General features: G+C 44.1%; 4 protein-coding genes across 5 annotated transcripts; 3 read left to right on the forward strand and 1 right to left on the reverse strand.

Moving 5' to 3' along the window:
* The first annotated feature begins 5112 nt into the window (after positions 1–5112).
* Positions 5113–7137, forward strand: msx3 (muscle segment homeobox 3). The gene is made up of 2 exons (XM_049008449.1): positions 5113–5586; positions 6025–7137. The coding sequence occupies exons 1-2, from the start codon at positions 5202–5204 to the stop codon at positions 6426–6428; spliced, it is 789 nt and encodes a 262-aa protein (XP_048864406.1). The 5' UTR covers positions 5113–5201; the 3' UTR covers positions 6429–7137.
* A 17-nt stretch (positions 7138–7154) lies between these two features.
* znf511 (zinc finger protein 511) lies at positions 7155–10681 on the reverse strand. The gene is made up of 6 exons (XM_049008448.1): positions 10423–10681; positions 10148–10221; positions 9861–10062; positions 9574–9698; positions 9258–9392; positions 7155–8715 (listed from the first exon to the last, which is right to left on the reverse strand). The coding sequence occupies exons 1-6, from the start codon at positions 10609–10611 to the stop codon at positions 8646–8648; spliced, it is 795 nt and encodes a 264-aa protein (XP_048864405.1). The 5' UTR covers positions 10612–10681; the 3' UTR covers positions 7155–8645.
* Positions 10682–12227: 1546 nt separating this feature from the next.
* Positions 12228–21121, forward strand: adam8a (ADAM metallopeptidase domain 8a). 2 transcript variants are annotated; one of them, XM_049008436.1, is made up of 25 exons: positions 12228–12592; positions 12871–12971; positions 13411–13484; positions 13594–13672; positions 14502–14578; positions 15231–15417; positions 15785–15850; positions 16109–16180; positions 16265–16434; positions 16535–16616; positions 16864–17006; positions 17159–17336; positions 17444–17533; positions 17636–17831; positions 18389–18491; positions 18573–18744; positions 18824–18901; positions 18985–19069; positions 19257–19371; positions 19481–19643; positions 19731–19763; positions 19849–19887; positions 20032–20073; positions 20183–20260; positions 20483–21121. In XM_049008436.1, the coding sequence occupies exons 1-25, from the start codon at positions 12541–12543 to the stop codon at positions 20531–20533; spliced, it is 2526 nt and encodes an 841-aa protein (XP_048864393.1). In that variant the 5' UTR covers positions 12228–12540; the 3' UTR covers positions 20534–21121. The 2 variants fall into 2 exon arrangements, with proteins under 2 accessions (XP_048864393.1, XP_048864392.1); XM_049008435.1 differs by having other exon boundaries at positions 12229–12592; positions 20032–20082.
* Positions 21122–21369: 248 nt separating this feature from the next.
* On the forward strand, positions 21370–26197 carry spef1 (sperm flagellar 1). The gene is made up of 7 exons (XM_049008451.1): positions 21370–21557; positions 21694–21805; positions 22222–22372; positions 22559–22601; positions 24554–24629; positions 24810–24912; positions 25635–26197. Exons 1-7 carry the CDS (start codon positions 21449–21451, stop codon positions 25746–25748), a joined length of 708 nt encoding a protein of 235 aa, XP_048864408.1. The 5' UTR covers positions 21370–21448; the 3' UTR covers positions 25749–26197.
* Positions 26198–27431: the final 1234 nt, after the last annotated feature.

A 27431-nucleotide genomic window follows, 5' to 3' on the forward strand; every position in this document is an offset into this window, starting at 1 on the left:
GCAGTCCAAGGCACAGACTGCCTCAGCCAGTCTTAGTCAGAGTCAACCTCAGTCACAGACAGCCTCAGCCAGTCTTAGTCAGAGTCAACCTCAGTCACAGACAGCCTCAGCCAGTCTTAGTCAGAGTCAACCTCAGTCACAGACAGCCTCAGCCAGTCTTGGTCAGAGTCAACCTCAGTCACAGACAGCCTCAGCCAGTCTTAGTCAGAGTCAACCTCAGTCACAGACAGCCTGAGCCAGTCTTGGTCAGAGTCAACCTCAGTCACAGACAGCCTGAGCCAGTCTTGGTCAGAGTCAACCTCAGTCACAGACAGCCTCAGCCAGTCTTGGTCAGAGTCAACCTCAGTCACAGACAACTTCAAACAGTTTTGTGGTGCTTTTCCACTGCCATGAAGAACTGAGCTGTATCCAAGCCGTATCATGAAGAGATGGCTTTCCATTGTAAGTTATATGAGCCGTACTCAAACCATAACCATGACATGTCCCTGCTTACGAGCAAGGCCAAAAGCAAGACTAAACCCAGCTGGTTACATCACCACCATCCGATTAGTTGAAATGCATGGAGACTGAAAAAAAAAGATAAGTATCCGACATGGGCAAAATGACGTTGATGACAATTAGAGGTTCTGAATGCCGGTTTTGATTAATTTTCTATTATTTGCCCAGTCCTAGTCTCCACACAGCATTTTTAAAGCCTTCTTGACATGGTAAAATTCCTTATGTTTAGGTGGCATTTTCGCTTTTGTGGCCAAGTCTTCAAGGACTTCAGCCAGTGATGTCCCTTAAATTTGCAAATATTTGCTTACTGCGACGTAAAGTTTCGTTATAGCACAAGCAAGCAGCCACACACATTTTAAAGTAGGTAACACACAATAGTACAGCCATGAGCTGACGGCATGCTTGTGACGAAAACTCTCACGGTGTTTCTCAATACGAAGAATGCAAAGTCCGTACTTGTGGTCTTGGCAGGAGCGGTCTTGCTAACTTGCCTTCGAAGAATAAACTTGGAATGCAATTAATCATATGATTGTTCTCCTTTGGCAAGGATGCAATCAATCCATCCTTGATATTTGGAGCGGGCAGGAACTATATCCGTGGATTTTTTACCATCCTCTGTACTTGAAACTGGTCCTGAATAATGGAAGATGACGTAACATAGGTACGCGAGAACACAAATACAGTCAAGCGTGCATATAGAGAAACATCCACTAAATGTGATGTGACGAGGTTACATCTCTACCACAACTGCATTATGAACAAGAAGGCATCTTTCTCCGTATAACACCAAAAATTCAATGTGAATCCTGTGAGACGTGAACATCTGTTATTAGTTACATCCCAGGTTAGTGTTTGAACTGCTGCAGAGTTTGTTTAATATTGGACTTTCATGACATATTTGCATGGAAACGCTGTTAAAGGGCAAATCATTAAGGTTTCCTTGCGAATTCAAGAAAAATAAATTGTGCAAGAGGTAAGTGATTTATTAAAGATGTTTTGGAATCTGCACAGATCATATATTTAATGTGCACTTTGATGAAGCCACTCCATGCTTTAATGATATCGGCGAAACGTGCAGATAAAAATTACATGAATGCAAAATTAATGCATGTAGGTAAGAATGTGCATTGAACGGATAATGGAGATGTTAATGGGAACCTATAATAAGCATGCAGTTGCTTATATGTACTATATGGACAAAGGTATCGGGACACACCTCTCAATCATTGAATTCAGGTGATTCATTCAGGCTCATTGGCACAGGTGTATAAAATCAAGAACCTCGCCATGCAGTTCCAGCTGAGATTTTCTGGTTATGTATAAACCTTTGTGAGAGAATGAGTCATTTTGAAGCGCTCAGTGAATTCAAGCATGGCAATGTCATAGGATGCCACCTTTGCGATAAGTCAATACATTAAAATTTCTTCCCTGCTAGATATTCTACGGTCAGCTGTAAGTGGTATTATGGCAAAGTGGAAGCGTTTAGGAAGAACAGAAACTCAGCTACAAAGAGGCAGACCGTGTAAAGTAACAGAGTGGGGTCGCCGAATACTGAGGCACGCAGTGCGTAATACTTAGGACTTACTTTGGTATTAACCTCCGCACAAATACTGTGCACCGGGAGCTTCATGGAATGGGCTTCCATGGTCGAGAAGCTGCATGAAGCCTCACATCACCAAGCGTGATGCCAAGCACCGGATGGAGTGGTGTAAAGTACGCTTTGATCACCTCTGGGATGAACTAGAATGGAGATCGCAAGCCAGGCGTTCACGTCCTGCACTCGTGCCTGACCTCACAAAAGCCCTCCTGGATAAATGGGCAAAAATTCCCACAGACACACTGCATAATCATGTGGAAAGCCTTCCCAGAAGAGATGCAGCTGTTATAGCTGCAAAGGGGGGACCAACTCCATATTGATGCCTATGGATTTAGAATGGGGTGCCTTAAAAGTTCCTGTAGGTGTAACAGCCAGGTGTCCCACTCCTGTTACAGTGTAGCTTTATATTATGCTGTCCAGGGACCTAAACTCCCAGTCAGAAACTCCGTCCCATCCTGGCCCTGACTACTTTGTTCCTTTTACTTCACTTGTTCCAAGTCAGACATATAATTCAGCATATCAGACCAAACAATGAACTTCGTCATGGAAATTTGCACAAGAATTTCAGTGGTTATGAATAAAAGCTGAAATATTATCATATGGCAACCAATATAATGCACTAACCACTGAACCCTTTCCCTTGAATAGAAAAGTATTAAGTATATCAGTGTCTTTTCACAGCACGGGGCAGGTACGGCCTGGTTCCTGTATTCAAATGGACAAGAGGCATTGGTCTCAGTCACAGACCCTCACCTCTGTCAGCTTTCATGTGCTGAGCTCTGGAATTTGCCAACTGTTCCATTAGAATGGCCTGTACTGAGAGGTCACAGTGACCAGACACTAACTCTAACAGGTAGATGTAGGCTTGTGCAGAATAAGAGCTATGAATGGGGAGAGTGCTTTGTCTGTCTGGGAAGTTCAGGGATAAAGTTATTGGAAAACCTGGAACCTCGTCTGTGGGCTGCCCAGCAGGCCGAAAGGAGGCAGTCAGTTAATGACTTGGATATATGCTGCTAATCGCACCAGAGTATGTCAGCATTACACATCCAACATTACTTTTAATGCTAATGTGAAATGGATGTATGCCCGCAAAATACATTAGACTCCAGCAGTCTACAAATTAATTTATGTAAAGCATAGGTACACTTATATTAAGAACATTTACTCCATTTTCAAGATACGGGTATATCTACGAAACTTTGGCGTCATTTTAGTGTCTGACGGTAGATCAAATAAACCGACATCAAAATACACGAATATTAATGGCTTCAGAGTAATACAAAGACACGTCTGTCTTGCAGATAAACTATAATTAAGGCTATAGTTCCAAGCTTAATGATCACATACTTATTTGACATCCTACAGTTTCAGGTTAATCTTTTTGCAGCCTGTCGTGTAGCAGATCGTGTGCTTAATGCCGTAAATCACGCGGTTCGTATTTGTCTCATTTGTGCGACAGTTTAGCATTAAGCGAATTATTAGAAAAATCTCGCAAGAATTTGTGAATCTTCTCAGCTTCATATTTACTATCAAATCATTGTGTTTCTGAAATGTATGGCAAGTTGTAATATTTTAAACAAACAAAAAAGAATTTATATGTCTAATTGAATAACGAGGGCCGCGGCGCAATAACACTTAAAATTGAAATTTTTTTTTTAGTTTTTCCTTGACGTTTTATGAAGAATACCTGACTGTAAATGTAAAGTCAAATATAAGATTCAAGTTTATAAAAAGTTAAACTAAAACGGCAACCAGATACGCAAATGGAAGATTATTGAGAATTATTTCGTGTTTCTTAGATTATTTTTTAGATTAATTTCTAATTTTCCCTTTTGTTTGATATAAGCGAAACGCAATGAACACAAGCAAGGTAAAAACGAAGTTCCGCTCTTTTCTACGACCTCGTTTTAGCATTTCTCTAACTTACTTGTTTTAAACGTGGAATAAATGCGGGAATAATTATCTGTCTTTTAATTATTTAATTTAACGATCATCAGTGAAAAACATCCCGTCCTCAAGGCGACCTCTGGGCTTGCGAAACGAAACTGGGCAGGCCAGACACTTTGAAATCGGGTAGCGGGATCCAGCGACTTAGTGGTTAACTCAGCTAGACTGCGGTAATCAGGGGATCGGTCTCCTTCTGGTGATGCACTAGACTTTAAACTCCAGGACAACTGCTTAAGAGTTAACTGGTGCCTTTTATCTCCGAAACAGCACCCTTTTTGACCCCGCCGAACCCGGCGCCTTACAAAATCTAACTTGTCTGCCTTATAAATCGCTTTGATATATTGTAAGGTAGGCTATAACCAGTTTAATTCCAATTGGAACTTTTGCCCAAACAAAAAAACTTCAAAAAGACACTGCGTTGCACGATTAATAATCCTAATTAACTGATGTAAAATATCCTGCATGTCAAATATTATGACCAAAATTAAACGTCTTTTATCGTGATATGCATTTTTGGGTTGGCCCTAAACTGTGCGGTACGTAACGATTATTTTAAAACCAAAGGCAGTTGTTTATTTAATGTATTATACTTATATTTCTATATGATTTATTTCAACATACAAACATGTGATGCGATCGAGTCTCAATTTGTATTATTTAATCTGGTGTGTGATTGTGCCGAGGCCAAAAGTAATAGTGTTTATAAACTCTGATGTTATATAATATAGATGAATTAAATTATGCTAATTTTACTTGTCTTGATTCATCTTTATCCTGTTCCATAACCCGTGTGGGAACTCTATACCCCTCTTTGGCGCAGCTGGTAATTGCAGGAAAAGTAATTTCTTAACTGTCCTCTCTTGGGATAGAGCATCCTGAATTATCAGCTTTTCAACGCAATTAACTGTTTTTAAATATACTAATTTATCTTAAAGCCATTATTGATACCTTTCCGAAAAGATCCGACCAATCGAGTGGTGGGGCTCGCGACGTCATGCGGCCAAATTAACAAGCCGATTGGAAGGCAGTGAGACGGGAAAAACCTTCAGGATCTTTTAGGGCTAGAAGTTGGACGCTGCAGACGCAAAGTTCTGAGTCTCTTGGTAAAAGACGCAACGCCCCGCCGTTCGGGACTGTCAACGATATACTCTAAAGGTGTATGGCCCCGTATTCCCATACTATGAATACTGTCAAAGGGTCTCCTCCCCAAACGATAAAAGTATACGAAAAGGAAGATCCCGGACGAGAAAACTTCGAAGTAAAAGATATGGCAACTTCTAAAAGCTGCAAGGAAAAGGCGTCTAGCCTTCCTTTCAGTGTCGAGTCGCTAATTTCGGACAAAGCTGTGTGTCGGATTCAATGTTCACCAACTAAGTCAGGCACCGAACAACAACTACCACAAACATCACAGAAGAGAGTTTGTTCAGACAGAATTTCAGTGGAGAGTGTTACTACTTTATCGGACTGCAAGAAAAAAGAGAGCGAACATCTCAGTGATAGCGAGCAAAAGTCTTGGCTTCAGACATCTTACTCCGCATCTTCACGTAAGTCCCTAAATTATTGTATTTAAAATAACATGCAAATGTTTTTCTAACAAGTAAGTTTGAAAGTAGAAGGTAGTGACAAAGTTTTATAACCGTCTTCGTGGATGTTATTCTAATATGTATGTTGCAATTAGTATTTAATCGGCTGTTCTATTATTGATTTAAATTCAATTAGAAATATTATCGTACTATATAATGGTATAACTTTCTGTACTCAGCTATTTACGCGTATTAGTTTGAGACCGGTTTTTCTTCATTTTATATAGTACATTATCAAGTGATTTTACTGCATCAGATAACCACTGGAGTTACTGCATTGCCATGAACAGACTTCACTGTTGTACAAGTGACACCCTCTTATTTCAGTTTTAACGTACATTGCGGTGTCAGCTGCATACTGTATTCCCCTAAGATAGATTTACTCTTATCGGTCAACAGGACACTCGAGTCCACCCCCATGCACCCTCAGGAAGCACAAGAACAACAGAAAACCGAGAACTCCGTTCACGACGTCTCAGCTGTTGGCCCTGGAGAGAAAGTTCCGGCAGAAGCAGTACCTTTCCATAGCGGAGAGAGCAGAGTTTTCAAATTCACTGAATCTCACTGAGACACAAGTCAAGATCTGGTTCCAAAACAGAAGAGCTAAAGCAAAGAGACTTCAGGAGGCAGAGCTGGAAAAACTTAAACTTGCGAGCAAGCCGCTGGTACCTGCGTTTGCGTTTCCTTTCCCCTTGGGCACCCCATCACTCTACGGACCTTCTGGCTCTTTTCAAAGGCCCACCTTGCCGGTCCCCGGACTATTCACCGGACCAGTAACGTACGGCATGTATTATTTGTCATAAGTAGGAAATTCGTGTTGATTGATTTCACCCCATTAGAAAACTACACCTTTACGGAACGCACTAACTCCCAAACGCGATTAATGCCGCCCGTAAAATACGATAGCAGGCACGTGTTTTATCCTAAAAACGTTTACGATTTGCTGAGATTTTAAATACATTCTAGAAATAATTTTAGCAGAAATTAATTTCTAAAATAACTGTATATTGAATCACTAAATTATGAAGTGCTTTGTTAAAAAAATCTTAATCCTTTGAATTTTTATGCCCAGCTCGTGGTGATTTGGAATACCATTCGAGCATAGACCGTTTTACTGAAATATTTTTATATACATTTTATATATTAAAAATTCAATGCAGTTCGGAGCCAAATGTCTAGTTATTCCACATTACCATGTGCCTCGGAGATTGAGCATTTAAGTTCCTGCCAAAAAGTGGGTTTAAAATTAAAACGCTCCTACTGAATTTAAGAGCCGCTGACAATTTAAATATCATGGTTTGTATGAATGTCACCTGTACTCCACCGTTTATCATACCCTTGTTTCACTGGGTTACTGATTTGAATACCGAGATGGATGAAACAAACACTTTTTCCACAGGTCACTGCTAGGATTAACTCCGGTAGCTGTGTTTCATAAAGCAAATTAACAGTAGGAACTTCAGCATATCATATAACATTTTATTAATATGCAATCCTACAAATTAGTCGACACAAAAAGACAAAGGATGTTGAGCGACCGACGTTTTTAATAGTGTGTATATGCCTATTTTTGGCACGGCACCGTATTACAAAATGTAACTATATTTAGACTGTATAAAAAGGGGCGCGTTTTTATAACAAGTCCGAAAAGCTATATAAAAAAAACTTGATTCGTTCAATCATCGTCAACATTTTTTGTTTTCCGAATTCCGAAACATTCCAATTGTGGAACTTTGTGCATTTATATCGCAGAGTTAAATCCTGGTGAGTTAAATCAATCCAGAAATACATTGTTCTCCATGAGCTCCTAAGAATAAAAAAGCCATATTACGACAGTTAACGTTTCACCATTCATAATTAAGTCGGTCACGTTGTATTACCTGCATGATGAGTGTATTTCCAAAGCACCTTTCAACGGTTGCTTAAAATTGATCAAAAAGAAATATTTATGACACGTTTATAAATATACATCTGTATATTTTAAAGATTAGAAACATTTTGTACAAAATATTCAATAAAGGTTTTAAAATTACTCACTTCAAAAATGTCATTAGGTTTCACTGAAGGTAAACAATGTACATAACTAGCATCTGAACACCTCATAAACAGGCAGCTGAACGGCCATTTAAACACAAGCCTAATGCAGAAATTTCCATGTCAGTTTACAGCCTAAATATAGACTGAAATAAGCTAACATACAGAACATGGGCAAAGGTTACATGTTGGAGTCTGAGTCTGGAACATACAGAAATGCCATAGATCTAGAACCACCGACTCTGGAAAGAAGTACATCTATTTACCCGAAAATTGGCCTTAAGCAAAACAAATGTCCACTTAAACTATAAAACCAAACCAATTATGTTTTAAACGCTTTGCTATAATGAATATTTTTTTTAATCGCTCTCTTTGGAGGAAGGCGCTTGGGTGACATGTACGTACAACAGTAAACCCTGATTTCGCAAAAAGCCAAAGATTTACATTAAGAATTAAGTGTATTATGAAAAACAAGATGGGCTCAGCGAAAAGAAAATTTCTCCACAGGGATCAATATACCATCATTTCATTTCATTTACGTACAATGGCCCAGGAGTCCTGCGGAATTCGCTCCGCATCTCCGAGGTGCGTGATCATGTCAACGGTACGTGCGCGACATCGTCTGGAAAAGCAGGGAATTACATACATATACCCTGCGCTAATTCACAAAATCCGTTATGCCGTTCACTTAAGGTTTCACGTGATAAAATTTAAATCTCATACAACACACTTACGTGATTTTCTCATAAACGCACGCGATTTTCCACAGCACACATTTCATGTAAACCATATTGAGTCTTTCTGCAGACTTTACAATGCAGAATCACAACTATCCTGCTGGATAAAGGCTTCTGCTAACTTGATGGTAAGCCGACCTGTAAAAAAGCCCCACTAATGGTGTGCTACACATAGAGTGAATAACAAAGTCCAGAGGACCCCATCATCGCTGGGGCGCGGCATGTCTCAAGTGCTGAAAACAGTCCTGCCTACTTGCGTCTTCTCCCGCCTCTAAATCCTCGCACGGATCCTTGGCCAAAGCAGATAGATGCAGGGACCCTGGAACAGGAGTCATTCTTAAGTGTTCACATCAGAAACCCTACAACAGCCACTTTTGTTATTATTATTTTGTATTTTTATCCATGCATACATCAGCGTTAACTTTACACAGGCAGAACACAACTTTGTTTTTTGTGGTATTAAAACGCCAGCAATTCCTATAAAGAACATGCCAACCTTTGCCTTCAGGAACACAGGGTAACCTGTAGCAGATAATTATCACTCTACATGGCTGTCAGCCTTAGCTTAGAGCTACATCACGCAGATGGGCAGCTGCAGACCAGGCACTGTCACTAACGGTCTTTAGGGAATAAGTCAGCCTTAATCACCAGGTAATCAATAAGATGTCAACACTTTTCCTGCTAGGGCAAGTCTGCTAAAGCCAAGCACAAAGGATTTAAGGTACCCCAGTGTAAGTGGACTTAGGTTTATCCCAGGTTACCTTAAATCTGACAGTTATCTACCTAACCAACAAGTCTAGCTTTGTGATACAGGCCAGAGAAGTTTTCTAACAGAAATACACACAGGAGTTGTACACTGACTTGTAGGAGTAGCCTGGTCTGGGTCGATCCCCCCGTTTCTGAACAGCTGGTTCGGCCTCCATGGGCTCCCCAGCCCCCGGCTCGTCCCCCAGCTCCATGCTCACCTCCACACGCTGGGGTGCCCCACCTGGAGGCCTGGCATTCAGAGAGGGAAGCTCGCATCACTCACTGCCCACCCCTTAAACCCACACGACCCCCCCACAATCCCCTGAGCGCTGCTTAAAGCTCTACATCTGATGATACATATTCTTAAGACACTTTCTGTAAAAGCACTGGGATCCATCCCCACGTGACAGAAGGCAGGACACGCCATTACCTCCTGTTCTTCTTGGTTTTGTCGAACCTGAAGTCTGAAGGGTAGCGATGAACCTTAATAAGGTGATCCTTCCTCTCCGTACTGGTCTTCAATTTTAGATTGCATCCTTCAACCAAGCACTGATACTGGAGGGATAAGATAGAGAGACACCGTGCATTTAAAACGAACTGCATACACACAGCCCAAGCAACAATTGTTCCATCCAGTCATTTGCCTTATGAAAGCTGGACATCCATCAGTGAGCTGTACCTTCCAGACATGTACCCTACAGCAAAGGTCCAGCATACCATGTTCTGCTTCTTGGCCATGAGCTGGAATAAGGAATCGTGCCACTCCTGGATATGGATGTCCAGGAGATGGTCCGACGGGAAGGCGCGCTTGCAGTCGGCGCAGACGCGCCTGTGCAGGGCGTCGTAGTGATGCTCGTAGGACTCCAGGGTGTCAAAGAGCTGACTGCACCCGGCGATGTGACACCGGAACTCTGCCACGCTGACGGGACACAGGAGACGGAGGCGTCAGGCAGCATGCTCCTGAGGCAGCCTGCTCCAGGCACCTTATTTCGGCTCCTACTCACGTTGGAGCTTGAGGGAGCTCCGACATTCCAGCGGCGCTGTCCCGCAGATACAGGTGCCTGTGTATGTCACCGTCCTGCGGAGGGACGACAGCCTCGTTACCTTTAACTCCATGTGTGGGTTACCAGAGACATGCTAAATACCGAAAACCAACGTTAATTACAGCAGGAACTTGGTTTACTCCTGGGGTATAGTTACTTAACTCCGGCCCAATTTACAGCTGTCAAAAGCTCAAGAAATCGCCTCCGTAATTCCTACGTTTGTCTCAGAAACCCACTTCAAATAGATCATGGTCCTTGTCCAGCATCATTCGGCGCGGCGTGAATGTAAAAGCGGACGGGCTTTCCTCGATCCCTCCGCTGAGCTCACTCGGTTTTGGGTGAACTGGCAGGACCGGGATGCTGCCGACACGAATTTCCTCCGCGCCGGCGGCCGTCAGGAAGCGTACTAAATCCGGTCGGAACATAATTGCACGACAAGAGCCGTCGGCAGCATCAGCGGCCGGAGCAGCAGACCACCGAACTCCCTAAATGATGACGTCACAGTAGCTGCGCGAGCTGCTGACGTTGATATCCGCGTCCCGCCTCTGCCGGACTCAAGTCGATGCTTTTCTTCCAGGTCCTAAAGTCTACCCATACGTGTTTAATTCTACTTTTGAAGGCAAAGATATTCTGAAAAAATAATTCTGAAAAAAATCTTTATTTGAGGTACCCAGAAATAAAGGGTTTAAGTCGATTTCTCTAAATGTATCGCTCATATACCTTTAGATTTTGACAAAAGTTAACGTTTTTTTTTTAAAGACATTTGTTTTTACTAAAATTGTCGCATGGTGGCACCAAATAACCTCATTCAGCAAGCCAGTAGTGAACTGTTTTTTCAGTTTTCTATTGTTCTCTTAATTGTTTTATATATTTCCTCACATCATTATAGTTTCAATTTCGTATAGGCCTATCTTATTCATTAGGACATTACAGCATAAGTGTCCATACTTTTACATACGCTGATGGAATTTATTAAAAGCCAACACCTGTTACACTCCAGAAGTTAAATTGATCATAAGGCAAATAGACTGCCCAGTCAGTTTGATGCCTTTTTAATTTGACGTCCCATAGCACAGGTAATGTAAACCAGTGGACGCTGTTCCCCCCAGGATCATGAACAAGAGCCGGTGTATCTCCCTGACGTTCTCCTTTATTTCCCTCCACATGGTCACCATGGTCACACAAATGATGTATGCCCTCCATAATTAAAGCGAACGCATTTGGCATTGATGAAAGCTAAGAGGAGCGTAGACTGGAGAAAATAGCGCAGGGCTAAATACCTAAAATGAATAATAAAAGATTAATGTGGACACACGGTACAGGAAAAGTGCTTTTAGATAAATCTTACCACCATAGAAGAAAAATATAGGTCTACAACAAACAGCAAGGAATCTGACCCTATTTAGCTTAGCTAGCGCTGTTTTATAAGCTTACATTGACTCACTTAATATATTTATCCTGAGCATAGCTGTATTTCCCCGAACCAGGATGGCATCAGGATTGTGGTGAAGATGACAAGACCCATGATGCATATCCCCTTGTGTCATGGGCAATTCCCGCAGGAAAACCGAGATTGAGCTGACAAAAGAGAAGCCTTTCTGACTTGACATGTATGCCCCATTGTTCTTACTTCAAATACGACCGTGTTTTTCTATTAGGGAGGTACTCCCAGTCTAACAGGATGAGATACTACTCAAATCTTCCGATGGATTAAATCAGAAGGGGAAAGTGACAAAACTGCACCATAGCAACACATATACCAACACATTAGAAGTATATGGTATGGCTGGACTAGCATTTTCCCGGTGGGCCGGCAAAATTAAGGTACAACTCATAATCTACAATGTTTTCTGACTGCTCAATTCCTCTAGGCCTACAGGAAACACCATTAAACAAGTAATTAGAAAATATCTATTTAGTTTTTAATTACTGATATTATTACTTTAAAGGATTTTTAAAAATGCTTTCTTTTAACTATACGTTTGTATTATAACAATATCACCTACTCCCCCTGCCTTTATTTCTTTGAGACTGACATTTAAAACACAAATTATATTTACTTTCTACTAGCAGCTCTTTTGACCAGTCAAGCGTTAATACAGCCTCAGTCGCAGATTTTCACAGAACTGTAGGTGTTCGCAGTTTGCCTGTGATTCACAGACCGTCCTCTAACATGAGGTGAGGCTGTATTACACTATGTGAGACTCATCAAGACAGTCATCGGCGACAGGCTTATCTTCCGGATATAATGGAGGTGGAGTTCTGCAAAGGGGGGGGGGTGTGTGACTGGATAAAGGTCCAGCGCCTGATCAGTAGCAACCCCTAACCCATGTGAAAGTAGTGTATCCACAGCCATGCGATGCGATACGTTTCTCCCGTTACTCCTCTTCATCGTTTCGTCATGCGGTAAGTTTTAGATAACGTCTTTTTGGAAATCAATATTGTCAGCACAGTGTTTGTATAGTGAAATTATCAGATAATAAAAGAGTTAAATAACTAATAAACTAAATCAATTCCAAATGCATGTTCCATTTGAAATACATATTTTCTCAATATTTCTTATGTTATTTTATAATAGCCTTTGTATGGTGTATTTTGCGGCTATATTTAAAAGTGTAATACTGTATTAAGGATTGCTGTCGCTTTGAGATTCTCGAACTGACCAAATCTCATATTGCTTTTAGCACCGCTTGCCGAAAATTCACGCGACCTACCACACGTGAAGGAGTACGATATTGTCAAACCACTAAAACTGGGACTTCGAACTAAACGGAGTACCAAACAGGCATGTTCCAAACCTCATTAACTTTTTTTTCAGTCCAGTATATTAGTTGCACTGAGGTTGTTTAAACTGGTATTATAAGTTGGTTTTTACTTCATACTGTAGGCTTATTTCCATTAAAGAGCATAATAAATTAAACGCATGTGGCTGTTTTTCTTAGTTACGAAGTCTGTGACGTTTTGCCAGTTCTTTAGTGATTTTGAAGATCCCGCAACTACTGGTTTTGAAGATGGGATGGGCGCGCCAGTTATTACCGCGGCCCTTTCGGTCTCGCTTGTGTCTCACAAACGCTAAACCACAATCCGTGAAAAATCAGCCTTTTTCAATATGAATGTTCGCGTCCCTTAACTGAAAAATTCCATCTGCTTTAGAAAAATAAAAGCAAATAATAACAACACCTAATGTGTGTATATGATCGATGGTGGTCGTTGGTGTCCTGCAGACATACCCAGAGGAGCAGCGGTTTGTACTAACTATTGAAGGGAAGAATTACACGGTTCATCTTGAGAAGAACAAGTAAGTGTAATTTAAATAATCAACGAGGTTATTCTGGATTTTGCATCACTTAATATTGTAATCCATTGGAAAATATTTAGCTACATTAAAATGTCAATTGTTGTTCTAGAAATCTTTTGAGCAAGGATTACACCGTTACACACTATTTAGAAAACGGCTTGGAAGTAACAGCATCTCCAAGAAATAAGGTAAGAAACATTTCTGATACACACCTTTTATTAACTAATGGAAAATACAATAAAATGATTATGATACTTTATGTGTACAAGTATTAGTACGGATGCCTAGGAATTCGTTTTCACCTACAGAGCACAGGGTTTGCCATTTGTCTGGTGTTTCTGAAGCAATTTATGCAGTTAAGGACCTTGCTCAAGGGCCCAACAGAGATCATGACTATAGGATGAAATGGCGACCTTTTGGTTGTGAGTCCTAATACAGAAAACCAATACACTTTCCTTAAATACATTTGTGTTTATTGGTAACATAAACACAGATTTAATTTGGTAGCAGCTCCATTGCAGCATCTTTGAGGGGCTCGCACCTTCAACCTTCTGGTTAGCCCTGTAACTCACTGCGCCACAATGTCAGCTTAAGTGTCCCCAAAAAAATAGGTCGGACTACTCAGTGAAAGACAGCTGCAAGCAAGCAGGTAGGATGAGGGAAATACCTGTGGGTAGAGATGGAGACAGCACAGAAGGAGGAGATTGTTTGGATAGATAGTACTCAGTCCACAAGGAGGAGATACCCAGAACCGTTAGTCAAGAGCAACAAGGTGTGGCATTTCTCTGAAAAACATTTACCTAGAGGTGAAGAGTTCAGGTCCAGAGAGTACAAATCCAGACCAAGATTTTTTTTCAACCAACCATTTGAGTATAAAGAGTCACAGTCACAGAGCTCTCAACTGGTTGGTTAAAACAAAATCTTGGTCTGGATTTGTACTCTCTGGACCTGAAATATCCACCTCTGCATTTACCTTACAGCAGTTCCTTCAAATTTTCACTCTTTGCTTTGGTGTAGGATCACTGCTATTACCTGGGACATTTCCAGGATATTGAGGATTCTTCCATCAGTGTTGGGCTTTGCTCTGGAATGCGGTAGGTATGATGCTGTGTTTGACCGACTGCCATGATGTCATTCTTTGTATCCAAACAAAATTCCTTGGTAGCTAAGTTCTCCTTAGTGATTTGGGCTGGGTCAGATTCTGCAGCACCCAGCTTTAGGTTCAGTCGTTTTGAAAGCGACTGGGCAGTCTGGGCCTCTGTGAGACAGCCAGGTGAAAGGGTGGATTTTCACATTTGTAGGATTTCTAGCCCTGGTCCGTCTGATCTTTATGACATGAACAGCTTAACAGCTTAATCTGGTCTCTGCCAAAATGTTATTTTTAATCTCTTGCTCTACCAGTCTGAAGGCTGCCCTCGGATAACCTCAGTCAGGGAAAACCACACAAAGTTAAGGTTCAGGGATAGGGGTCACGGGACCTGCACCTGGCAGTACATCCCCAACAGCGAAGCCTCCTCTGATTGGCTGCACACATTGATGATGGTCATATCCACCTCAGCAGTGCTGTCAAGATCACTTGTCTGTGCTTATTTATAGGCATGGAATAGAGAACTAGGTGGAAAAATTACACAATCTGGACCAGTGTCAGCTGGGTCTTTATAAAGGGAGAGTTCATTTATGTATCTGTACATAAAATTTACAGATACAGACACACACGCCTTAGTGTTTCCTGTCTCCACCCTGTAGGGGGTTTCTGAGGGCGGGGCAAGCGGTCTACCTCATCGAACCTCTGGGGAGCTCAGCAGATGGGGAGCACGCCCTGTACCGGCAGGAGCACCTGAGGAGGAACAAGAGGGCTGCCTGTGGACACGCCAATACCACCGTGTATGACCTCATCCCCGGCGTGGCGGCCCACATGCTGCCCAGCGGCCTGGTATGCTGCAGGTTGCTTGCATCTTCAGTGTTCATTAGTAGGCCACCACAACCATTTCATGTCATGCTACCTGCTATGAGAACCATTTGAGATCTTGCTGCATTCTGTTGGTAAGACAAAATGTACTACATGCAACATGCTGAGCTAGGCTGTTGATGGTTATGTTGTGTTTGGTCATGGAAAGTGATAGACATGGATGCCCCACTGTACAAGAGATGCTGAATTGTTCATGCCTGTAACACTCCTCAGATATTCCGCTCTGCATAGGGAGAGAAGACACTTTGCAGATGCAGGAAATGTGTTTGTGAGAAAACTCGGCACAGCCTCCAGTCTTCATGACAGTACTAATTAAATTCTATGTTTTTAGAAAAGCCAGCCGCTTATGAGACCACAGAGGTTTGTGGAGCTGTTTCTGGTGGTGGACAATGCAGAGGTCAGACCCCAATTAGCCTGCTTGTGTGGAGGCACTAGGCACACTATGTGTTGGATGATATGTATTTATTTTTGTGCTTTCAGGTGTATTTCTGCTCTGTTTCATGCTTTCATCATATTTCTGTATCTTAATGGTGTCTGTATATAACTTTAGAGTTATTATTGAAATATTGAAATGGATTTATTATACACTTTATTATTTTTATTTATTACTTGAGTAATGAGAAATTAATAAACAATTGTTTACTTTATTTTCCAGTTTCAGAAATTTGGGAAGAGCATGCAGAAGATTGAAGCCAGAATGCTCGAAGTCGCCAACCATGTTGACAAGGTTACAAACCTCGTTTTTTCCGGTTTTACACCCATGTGCATTCAGCTCCTTTATGAGATTTTGACTCTTGTTTCAACCCCGCAGTTGTATCGACCCTTGAATTTCCGCATCATGTTGGTTGGCCTCGAGGTCTGGTCATACAAAGACAACATCGACATCAAGAACGATCCTCACGAAACCTTGAAAAACTTCCTGAGCTGGAGGAAGGAAAATCTTATCAAAAAGAAGAAGCACGACAATGCACAGTTTATCACGTACGTCTGCGTCGCTGCCAGAGTTACGCATCATTCATGGTATGCCATTGGTTTCCTAATCAACAATGGTTGTTTCCCTTTGTGTTTGATATTTCATCAGTGGTGTTGAGTTCGCTGGTCCCACTGTTGGCTTGGCAGCAAAAGCTACAATGTGCACGGTGGACTCCGGCGCCGTGAACGAGGTATGTGCCTTCGGCTCTGTTGTGCAGCTTTGCCATTTGACCTCCAAGGTTGTGCCATCGCTGCCATTCCTTTTAATGAAAGGGGGGCGGGACTTGTCATAGATGTCATTGTTTTCATCTGCTTATTTGAAGCAAGTGTAGGGCAATACCCTCTACAGCACACAACACATAAATTACCATCTGTGGTGCTTTTAGATCATGACAATGCATACTTTCAGATATTTCCTTACACTTCTGTTTCTTTCAGGACCACAACATTAACCCTGTCGGTGTGGCCTCTACCATTGCTCACGAAATGGGCCACAACCTGGGCATGTCCCACGATGCCTCGCAGTGTACCTGCGGGACGGCATCGCTCTCCCACAACTGCGTCATGTCAGATACTGTTGGGTGAGTATCTTATTTTGTAGAAACTCCATGAAGACGTTAAGAATCAGTTACTGATGTCATGGACAATAAGGATCACGATGGGTATTCACACCCTAAACTGACCTAGTGAAGATGACAGGCATCTAATAGATCATCTATCTTTTCATGCCCAGGCTGGTTTACCCAGAAGCCTTCAGCGGCTGCAGTCTAACCGAACTGAGGGAATTTGTGGAGAACCAAAATCCCACCTGTCTGCTGGATGTCCCAGACACAGACCGGCTTTTTGGGGGTCCAGTGTGCGGCAATGCCTTTGTAGAGTCAGGGGAGCAGTGCGACTGTGGCACAGTGGAGGTCAGACCCCGTGGATAGTCGGAAATTTGGGACAGTAGCATGTGAAAATTTCTGTGTTGATCTTGTCGATTCTGGCCCAGCTCATCCTGACGCTTTACTCGTTGCAGGAATGCAGCGACCCCTGCTGCAATGCCAGCACATGCCAGCTGGCGGAAGGGGCTCAGTGTGCGCAGGGAGAGTGCTGCCAGCAGTGCCAGGTAGCTAGCAGCAGACTCTGAACCATGGGGAGCTGAGAATGATTGTGGGTTCGCAGCAGCCAGCCAATGCACTGATCGTTTCGTCTTTTTTGTTTTGTCCAGATAAAGCCAGCGGGGTCTCTTTGCCGAGCCAGCGCCACCGATTGCGACCTTGCTGAGTACTGTACGGGCCAGAGCCCGCACTGCCCCAAGGACACCTTCAAGATGAACGGGGTGCCCTGCAACTCTGAGAGAGGCTACTGCTACAATGGGCGATGCCCCACCCTGCAGAGTCACTGCACACACCTCTGGGGGAAAGGTAGCCTTGTTGGCACAGCTATTGCAGCCAGAATATAGCACTGCCACATGGTTAAATGAGCAGTGAAGAACATGGCCAGCCTTAGATCTGTTTACCAATTCAAACTGTCTTTACCGTACTTCTTCTGTGCAGCCTACGAAAACCAATATGAATCAAGACATTCCTGACTGCCTAGGGTATGGATATACAAAAGATCCGGGGTGGCAAACCGGAACCATGGAGAGCCGGCGTGGGTTTTTGGGATGACCTCTCGATCAGTAAATAACAGTGAGTTCCCAGCACTGGAGTTGAGAACCACTGCTTCAATATTGGCTGATTGAAAGGTCATCCCACAAGCCCGCACTCACACCAGCTCTCCGTGGATCAGGTTCACCATCCCTGCGATAGATGGACAAAACAATTTAATTCAGATCTCACAACTGAATAATTAACATGAACATGGCCTTTGGAGAAAAAATTATAGACAACCCATACCTATGGTGATGCCATGGATCCAGAAGAAGATGGAGCCATCTGTGATGTTGTGAAATCATATCTTCTGTTCCTTTCTCATCAAGGTACACAGGTGGCCTTGGACGTGTGCTTCAAGCAGAACATACAAGGTACCAAGGATGCTTACTGTAGGAGGAGTAGCTATGGATACCAGGGCTGCGCACCCAGGTACGGGGCCCCTCTCTCTGACATGCAGGGTAATTCCTGGGGGCCACTGGGGCACAGTGCTAATTCCTTTGTCTTCCCCAGGGACATGAAGTGTGGGAAAATCTTCTGCAGTGGAGGGAGCGAGTTCCCTATCACGCACCAGAAGGCCACCGTCACCTTGGGGCCCAGGGTGCAGTGCAAAATCGCAGTGGACACCTCTGACGGGGAAGACCTGGGGATGGTCCCCACCGGAACCAAATGCGGTGACAGGAAGGTGAGTGAGTTTAGCGTCCCGCACGTTCGCCTCGTCACCGGGCTCTGAGCCGCAGCTAATACCTCTCACCTGCTTACAGGTCTGCCTTGACAACGCCTGTCAGGATATTGCAGCCTATGGCTCAGGGGACTGCTCTGCTAAATGTAACAACCATGGGGTGAGTAGTGGGCGCTCCCCCATTGATGCTTCTCCCCCACGTGTATCAGTGGTGTGTCTTTAACCATGTCATGTCTATATCAGGTCTGCAACCATGAGAGGCAGTGTCACTGTGACCCTGGCTGGGCCCCACCCTACTGCAACACGAGGTTGGCCAACATCCCCTCAGGTGCGCCTCCCTTTCCCATTCGGAGCACATTTACACATGTGTGCGCACATGGTTGGCTGCGGCACCATGAACACCCCAGACAAAAAAAAATGCAGAATGTATTCATGTATTAATCCAGGCTGGTTCCTCCAATTCACTGGTGATGTTCCAGGAACATCCCGTAAACAGCGTTTGGTTTTATTTGCAGATTGGTTGCCTCTAGTTGTTGCCGTTTCCGTCACTGTTGTGGTGATTCTGGCTCTGGCCACCGGGGCGGTACTGTATCACAGACGTAAGATCAGGAGACCATACCTCTGTAAAACGTGAGTACGAGTCTACAAATTATAATGCCTGCTATCCGCAAAGGTGCCACGGCTAGACCTCGTTCCCATTTACCTTCCTCTTACACCCATATTGTGCATCTTTCCGCAGCAAATGCCCTGGAGGCTTGGGTCTGTCTAACCCGGTCTTCCAGGAGGGTGGCATTAGGGACAGCCCCCCCCAGATCAGCCTGCCCATGTTTATGGAGTCCACAGACACCCGAACATGCACCCCCAGGTGCATCACTATCATTCCCAGCCGCCCGGCTCCACAGGTGAGGCACCCCTGGTCTGCACCTCAGCCGGGCCTCAGAACCACACAAGCCTGTGCTGACTTAAGTCCCTTTGTGCCTCCTTGACAGCCCCCAGGGCAGCCTGCTTCTGGCTCAGCTCAGGTAAGACATCACTACATTCTTCACTGCATAATTTCTCCTTTAGGGTGGTCTTCATCTTTAATGTTTTGAATTTCCTATGTAACAGGTGGTTAAACCTGCTATCCCACCTCCACCAGTTCCACAAGTGAGTGTTAAATTCCTCCTAGAATCATTAAGCTTCATATTTGGCCACTTGGAGCAAAGCAAACAGCGCATACTTACTGTTGTGCCTCACTATTTTGGATTTGCCTCATTTTAAATGCAAACATGCTTTCATTTTGTGTTACAGGCAAGACCGTTACCTCCAACAAAGCCATTACCAGCCTTGAATGTGAGACCAGTGAGTCATGAGAATCATTCCTCATTTCTGGGAGATGTAATATGTTGTCACTGTCAAGGCTGCTAAATAGCTATGATGCATCTGTCCGGACTCTTAACAGACTCCTCGATCTGGCCCTTCTCCGCCAGTGCCCCCTACCAAGCCAACATCAGCGCAGCCACCATGGAAGCATAAGCAGGTACGATCCCACCAGACCCTTTGCTAGTAGTTATTATATGTTTCATGTGGCTCAGCACCAAGAGTTTAGTGGATCTGACCTTTTAAATGATTTTGCGACTATGCCAGTGCTTCAAATAGTCAGGGCCTAGGTAAGGCTACAAGTTGTACCCCATACAACAGTGCCCCTCCCACGCTCTAGTGGGTCGCCATGCTGACAGGACACATGTGTGCCGTGCTGCAGGTTGCAGTAGGAAAGATGGCAGGACCAAAACCTCCACCTAAACCTAGATGAAGACGAAGAGATCAGCTCTGATGGTCTGAACTCAAGCTCGCCAGGAAGGATTGACTTTGAAGCCGACGAAGACTTGGCTATTACTGACTGTCATGTGTGTTTTACGGAGCGCTGGACTGTAAATAGGGGCTGAGAAGGGTCTGCACATATTTTCTAACAGTTAATCTGCGCGACTTGTGGTACGTGTTCGCTGCGGTCAGGCTTGATTTCACACAGGATCACTTTTCTTCAGGAACTGCCCAAACCGGATGCAATGCATCCAACACAAGCCCAGCTCACTTTTACCTCTCAGATGACACTGACCCACCTTCAGGCAGAGGCACAGGAGCTGGGCGCCTCCTCCAGTGTCTCCTGATTGGACACATGGCAGATCCCTACTAAAGGAGTTTACACTGGATTTCTACTTGAATATCTTCCCATTTAATAATGCTAAGAAAAGTCTTTAAATTGTATTGATCTTAATTCAGCGGGTTTGAATTAAGAAACACTGGTGTGGTTGATTTTTTTTCCATTTTACTTAAAAATTCATTCTATACTTTGTGCTGTAATTTTATTTATTTTTTTCCAGAATAAAACATTTTAAAAGAACCTGAATGGCTGTTCTTTCCTGTGTTTGTATCCCCCATAGACTCCAAAAAGTAAAAATCAAATTCATAATCTACACCCTCACCAGTATAGGGCTGAAACTTAAGGAATTAAGGATATACTGTAGTCTTAAAAAATAAAAATAGAAAGCAAAAAAAGCATGATATAGAAACTGAAAGGAAAGTAATGTTGTGGAAGTTTGTCCTCAGCAAGCCACCATACATAAGGTTCTTAGTGACTGGTTACCTAGCAACAGTTGTAACACTGCGGTAAGCCAAGTAGGTATCAGACTAGCAAGCTAAGCACTAGGACAGTGAAAGAGTATAAACAATGGCTACAGAGTTAACTGAAGAAACACTGCAAGATCTTTATGCCTGGATTGATAAAATACCGCTTTCCAGGCCGAAGAGGAACATAGCGAGGGACTTCGGTGATGGAGGTAGCTAGTCCACAGTCTCTAGATGTCGTCCCTGCACTGAAACACTGGGGATCGTTTCCTTAATTTTGATTTAAGGGGAGGGGTTTTGCTGATGTCCTGACTCTCAAGCTGGACTCCATCTCCTCCTGCTCCTCAGTGATGGCTGCTGAACTTGTGAAGCACTTCTACCCCAAAATGGTGGACCTCCATAACTACACCCCTGCAAACTCTACCCAACAGAAACTATCCAACTGGACTATCCTCAACAGGTAAGCCTTTCTGCCTAAATTAGACCCTAACAGAATCTACATGTCACACCTCCCTACTCTTAAAAAGATAGACACATATAACGCCCTAGTACCATCGTCAAGTAACAGGAAACTTCATACCTGGCCACTTCGTTCCAGCTTCATGGTTGCAGGGTTGCACTGAAATGGTTCAGGTATGCTGTCCATGAGCTTAGGGGGCCTCAAAACGGTCCTGAGTAGTACAGTAAATTGTCTTCCTACTTCACCATGCAAACCCCATCCTTCCTTAAGGTACTGCAGAGGAGCCAAAGCTGAGGACTGCTCAGAAGCCCTCAGCCTTATGGACAGCAAACAGAGCAAATGGTGTGGCACTCGTCTCTTAAAGGGTCAGCGAACATTTGTTAAGAAAAAAATATTTCTCTTCATCCTTACCTCAGGAAGGTGTTTTCCAAGTTTAACTTCCACATACCCGAAGAATGCGTGAGGAAGATCGCGTGCAGCACCCCTGGATCCATCGAGCCAGTTCTCTGTACACTGAGAGAGAGGATGGAGGCTGGGCCGAAGGAGATAGCTCAGGAGGAGAGGCAGGTACGGTCTCATGAAAAGGGAGCAGGTCCACACGGGAAGATACAGGTGAAAAGACAGATGGGCACAGCATAGGGGCAGCACATGCTAGGAAAGCACTGTGTACCAATGGAAGCAGACATGAAACATTTTGGTTCCTAACATTGCAGAGTTCTTCCTGAGAGCCAATGTTTGTGTTTTTCTACACAGAATTTGGAGTACTACCAGATCTCTAACGGGAAACAGCATGCAGGTATGTTCTCTGATTTCATCCAAGATAGGATGTATATAGGAGTAATTACCAGTGCATAATAGAGTAAAGTGGTCAGTTAAATATGTATGTGTCACTGTCTTAGAAGCCCCAGAAGGGTGATTCAAGTACTTCTGGTAGCATTATCCAAGTAAACAAAAATTTACATCTGCACACAGGAAAAGTACCCATTTTATGTTATGTCCTTTCAAACACAGAGTTATTGTTGGCAATCCTTTTGCCTAAGAGGATAGTTACAAGGTCATTTTGCGGTCAAGAAGAACTCAAAAACAAATGTGTGATAATCCCAGAATGCTTAGCGTGCACTGTAGCTGACTCACCGGCACGATTTGTCGGGGTTATACTGTTTACAGAAAATGTAGTTAGACCCTCATGTTGCCAAATAGTGGCAAAAATTCCCCAAAAGTGGTCAAAATAGTTTTAATATTTATTTGCATCCATGTCGACATGCAATAATCGCAATCCCTCTACCATCCCTCTGGGTGGACGCGCAGAAAAGGCATGCTGACGAGTGACCGAATCCGTCTCCGGAAAGGGGGTCTGATGGACTGACACTGCCAGCCTGCCAGACAGATAAAATGAAGCACAGAGAGCCAGACCCTGGAAACCTTGTCTACAGAAATTACTTTTTTTATTTAGGCCATATGGCGGCTGTTTGACTACTGTGTCTGGATTCTGTTGTATAATAGACAGTACAAACACACTTTTTGTTCTCTGCACTGCATCAGAATCTTTGCCGTGGAACATCTGATGACGAAGAGCAATTCCAGACTGGTGTCCTGTTTAGAGATTTCTGTATTTTACTGACCTTCTTGCCAGTGTTGGGGAAGTTACACACAAAGGTAATCCATTACAGACAGAGGTGGACAGTTCAGGTCCAGAAAGTACAAATCGAGATCAAGGTTTTTTTTTTTCCTTTTTTTCACTGATTTCCTGTTCAAGGGTGAGGTCATGACCTGTATCCCACCATCCTGTTGCAGAATGTCTGGAAGCGCTGTCTGGTCAGTGATATGAGCAGAATTGTATGCTGGGGTGTGCCCAGGCCTCGTGGATGCATCACCTATTCACTGCATTTTCCTTATTAAAGTGAAATAGAACAGGGGGTGGAACGTAATGACTGAAATGCTGCAGGTTTGAAGGCCTGACTGTTCCATGGGGAACAGGCTCATCATATATCTGCTGGGTGTGTTGATCTGCCTTCTTCACCGGGGATTAGAAAGATTCAGTATGACGATTCAGCTGTGGAAACGTTGTAATTGCAGATCCTCTCTCCGTAACCATGGAGCGAGACGAAGGCCATTCCACTTCCTGTTCCTGTTCCTGTCCTCCCACAGTGCTGTGCCCCACAACCAAGGCCCATATCCATGCATGCTTTGTTCTCATCATTAGCCATTTGTCTATCAATTGTCAACCCGGAGCCGATCTATACTCTCAAGACGCTGTCAGCTTATGGAGTCCAACCTTGACAGAATCACCTACGCAGTGACCAGCCCTCTCACCCCCAACGATATGGAAAAGCATCATCATGCTAAAACACTCTGACCCTAGTAGTCAATAGCATATTCTGACCATTGCAAGCTGTGTTCTGCTGGTCTAACATGTCATGCTATGGCTGCTACTGAAGCCTTGGCCTCTTCATCTCACCCTTCTAAATGGCCCAACCCAGATTTCACCGTATCAGCCCCCTGGGACTATGTAGTTGCCCGGAATTGCAAAGCTCTAACCTGGACCGAAAGCTGACACCAGTCCTACTAAGATGTAATGTTTTGAGCTGTGAGAAAACACTGAATTAATACTCCTCTACCTCACCTGAAGGGTTTACCATCTTGAATGAAGGGTTTACCATCTTGAATGAAATCTTCACCCTCGGTGTTTGTGTCTGCCGGACTCTTGAATGCTGCCTTACCAGCACAGACTTATCGTTGAATGTGCAGAGTTGATCCAGATGCCGGCGACGCCCCTTTATGTGAAACCAACCCCGGGGGGACAGGAGGAGAAGCAGAAAATGAGGTAAATCACACATAAGGTCATGTACTCAATTAAAAAATCAATCCAGAAAAATCAATCGGTCCTAACATACCAATGGACTTCCTTAGGGACTGCCGCTCTACTGTCTGTGTAGGACCACAAGAAACAGAAGGGCTGAGTGCCATTTGTGATTGTCTGTGGTCATTTAAACCTATGTTGCAGCTCTGGGCCTATCACAGCGCAGAACTCACAGATGGACCAGACACTGCGCTGGTTGGTGGAGGAGAAGGACAGAGATCTGCTAGCCCTGCAGGAGACGGTGGAGGTCAGTTACAAGCTCCACAGCATTTCTGCTCCTCAGCATCCCCGCACTCTCAGCCATGAGCTGAGCTTTGCCTCAGAGAGGAAACCAGACAATGACACTACAAAGTGCTTTCAAGGGCAGAATCGGAACGCATAACATTTGAAATGAATCAGAATTAGAATTTTTTTATTATTCTGCAGGAAATGTTGGCCTTTCAAACACAGCATCAGCTGTAAGAGCAGAACTTCAAGCTTCCCTTACAGTGACCAGCTGTAGGTGGCTATGCTTGCAGTTGCTGCTGACTTTACTTTTTGAAAAATGACAGAAGGAAACAGTACTTCCCTTTCCACCAGATAACCAGGAAACGAGAGCACACAGACCACTGGTGTTTATAGAAGTAAAGTGGGTTGCACAATAAGCAGATATCTGTCGGAAAATATGGCACATCTAAGCATTGGTCAATGAATCATTTTGTTGGTAGAACTAAAATATTACAACACATACAGATGGGGTGGCGGGTTGTGCAGTGGGTGAGTGGCTGGTGAGTGAGTGTGCCCTGCAATGGGTTGGCGCCCCATCTTGGGTTGTACTTTGCCTTGCACCCATAGCCTCCAGGTTAGGCTCCAGCCTTTACCCCCCCGCCCTACGCCCCCACAACGTTGAATTGGATAAGTGGTTTCAGAAAATGGACAGACAGACAGACATACAGATACTGAGCTGTTGTGCATCCTGCCTGTCTGCAGATCTTGCAGGTGAAGGTGAGCCGACTGGAGCACCTTCTACAGTTGAAGAATCTGCGCATCGAAGATTTAACCAGACATGTGGAGCGATACAAGAAGAGGGCTAACAAGAAATAGTGTGGCCACAGAAGGGTACCCCATTAAAGACCAGTTACGCCATTTACTCACATAATGGACACTTCTATCCAATAGGACTTCAGCTACTTGCCGAACGGAATTAGCCTAATTCCCTTTTGCAGGGTCCAAACTACAGCTCGACCTCGGGGCTTGAATATGCAACCCTTGTACATCCTTAACTAATAGGACACCACTCACTTCACAGCCTGATACTGGACTAATGCAGTGGTTCCAAATCCTGTTCCTGGTGTCCTGCCCCCCTGCCAGAATGTTTTCATTCCAAACTACAGTGCTTTCAACCTGCCAAACTCATTATTAGCCTTTTAAGGACAATATAAGCCTAATGGAGGTAGGGTTGGAATGAAAACATTTTGGCAGGGGGGATTTGAGGTACCAGGAACAGGATTGAGAACCACTGGACTGATGTTAAATTAAAGGAATGAGAAGCACATTTTTGGTCATGTTGCTGACTGATAATTGCTGAGGTTTTACAAAGTACATTATATAGAGTGAGCCTCACAGACTGGGACACCCAGTCCCCATTCCCCCGGACAAGATTCAACAGCCCTGTAACCCGGAACGGACATGTTCAGAGAGCCACATTCTCACGGTAACCCGGAACGGACATGTTCAGAGAGCCACATTCTCACGGTAACCCGGAACGGACATGTTCAGAGAGCCACATTCTCACGGTAACCCGGAACGGACATGTTCAGAGAGCCACATTCTCACGGTAACCCGGAACGGACATGTTCAGAGAGCCACATTCTCACGGTAACCCGGAACGGACATGTTCAGAGAGCCACATTCTCACAGTAACCCGGAACGGACATGTTCAGAGAGCCACATTCTCACGGTAACCCGGAACGGACATGTTCAGAGAGCCACATTCTCACAGTAACCCGGAACGGACATGTTCAGAGAGCCACATTCTCACGGTAACCCGGAACGGACATGTTCAGAGAGCCACATTCTCACGGTAACCCGGAACGGACATGTTCAGAGAGCCACATTCTCGATGTAACCCGGAACGGACATGTTCAGAGAGCCACATTCTCGATGTAACCCGGAACGGACATGTTCAGAGAGCCACATTCTCACAGTAACCCGGAACGGACATGTTCAGAGAGCCACATTCTCACAGTAACCCGGAACGGACATGTTCAGAGAGCCACATTCTCGATGTAACCCGGAACGGACATGTTCAGAGAGCCACATTCTCGATGTAACCCGGAACGGACATGTTCAGAGAGCCACATTCTCGATGTAACCCGGAACGGACATGTTCAGAGAGCCACATTCTCACGGTAACCCGGAACGGACATGTTCAGAGAGCCACATTCTCGATGTAACCCGGAACGGACATGTTCAGAGAGCCACATTCTCACAGTAACCCGGAACGGACATGTTCAGAGAGCCACATTCTCGATGTAACCCGGAACGGACATGTTCAGAGAGCCACATTCTCGATGTAACCCGGAACGGACATGTTCAGAGAGCCACATTCTCACAGTAACCCGGAACGGACATGTTCAGAGAGCCACATTCTCGATGTAATCCGGAACAGACATGTTCAGAGAGCCACATTCTCACGGTAACCCGGAACGGACATGTTCAGAGAGCCACATTCTACAGTCAGTAGGGGAAGGGATTGGAGCTTCCAAGGCAGTCTCAGGGCATGAT

This window comes from Brienomyrus brachyistius, chromosome 3, assembly GCF_023856365.1.
Source record: "Brienomyrus brachyistius isolate T26 chromosome 3, BBRACH_0.4, whole genome shotgun sequence".
In the NCBI taxonomy this organism is placed as follows: domain Eukaryota; kingdom Metazoa; phylum Chordata; class Actinopteri; order Osteoglossiformes; family Mormyridae; genus Brienomyrus; species Brienomyrus brachyistius.

Bases quoted from the DNA above. Each gene is read 5' to 3' on its own strand.
- msx3 (XM_049008449.1), top strand. From the start codon at position 5,202: ATGGCCCCGTATTCCCATACTATGAATACTGTCAAAGGGTCTCCTCCC. The intron at 5,587-6,024 runs GTAAGTCCCTAA...ATCGGTCAACAG, and splicing joins ATCTTACTCCGCATCTTCAC to GACACTCGAGTCCACCCCCA.
- znf511 (XM_049008448.1), bottom strand. From the start codon at position 10,611: ATGTTCCGACCGGATTTAGTACGCTTCCTGACGGCCGCCGGCGCGGAG. The intron at 10,063-10,147 runs GTGAGTAGGAGC...GTGTCCCGTCAG, and splicing joins GAGCTCCCTCAAGCTCCAAC to CGTGGCAGAGTTCCGGTGTC. The intron at 9,699-9,860 runs GTATGCTGGACC...TTATCCCTCCAG, and splicing joins TGGCCAAGAAGCAGAACATG to TATCAGTGCTTGGTTGAAGG.
- adam8a (XM_049008435.1), top strand. From the start codon at position 12,541: ATGCGATGCGATACGTTTCTCCCGTTACTCCTCTTCATCGTTTCGTCA. The intron at 14,579-15,230 runs GTAGGTATGATG...TCCACCCTGTAG, and splicing joins GGGCTTTGCTCTGGAATGCG to GGGGTTTCTGAGGGCGGGGC. The intron at 17,832-18,388 runs GTAGCCTTGTTG...TTTCTCATCAAG, and splicing joins CACACACCTCTGGGGGAAAG to GTACACAGGTGGCCTTGGAC.
- spef1 (XM_049008451.1), top strand. From the start codon at position 21,449: ATGGCTACAGAGTTAACTGAAGAAACACTGCAAGATCTTTATGCCTGG. The intron at 22,602-24,553 runs GTATGTTCTCTG...TTGAATGTGCAG, and splicing joins TAACGGGAAACAGCATGCAG to AGTTGATCCAGATGCCGGCG. The intron at 24,630-24,809 runs GTAAATCACACA...CCTATGTTGCAG, and splicing joins GAGGAGAAGCAGAAAATGAG to CTCTGGGCCTATCACAGCGC.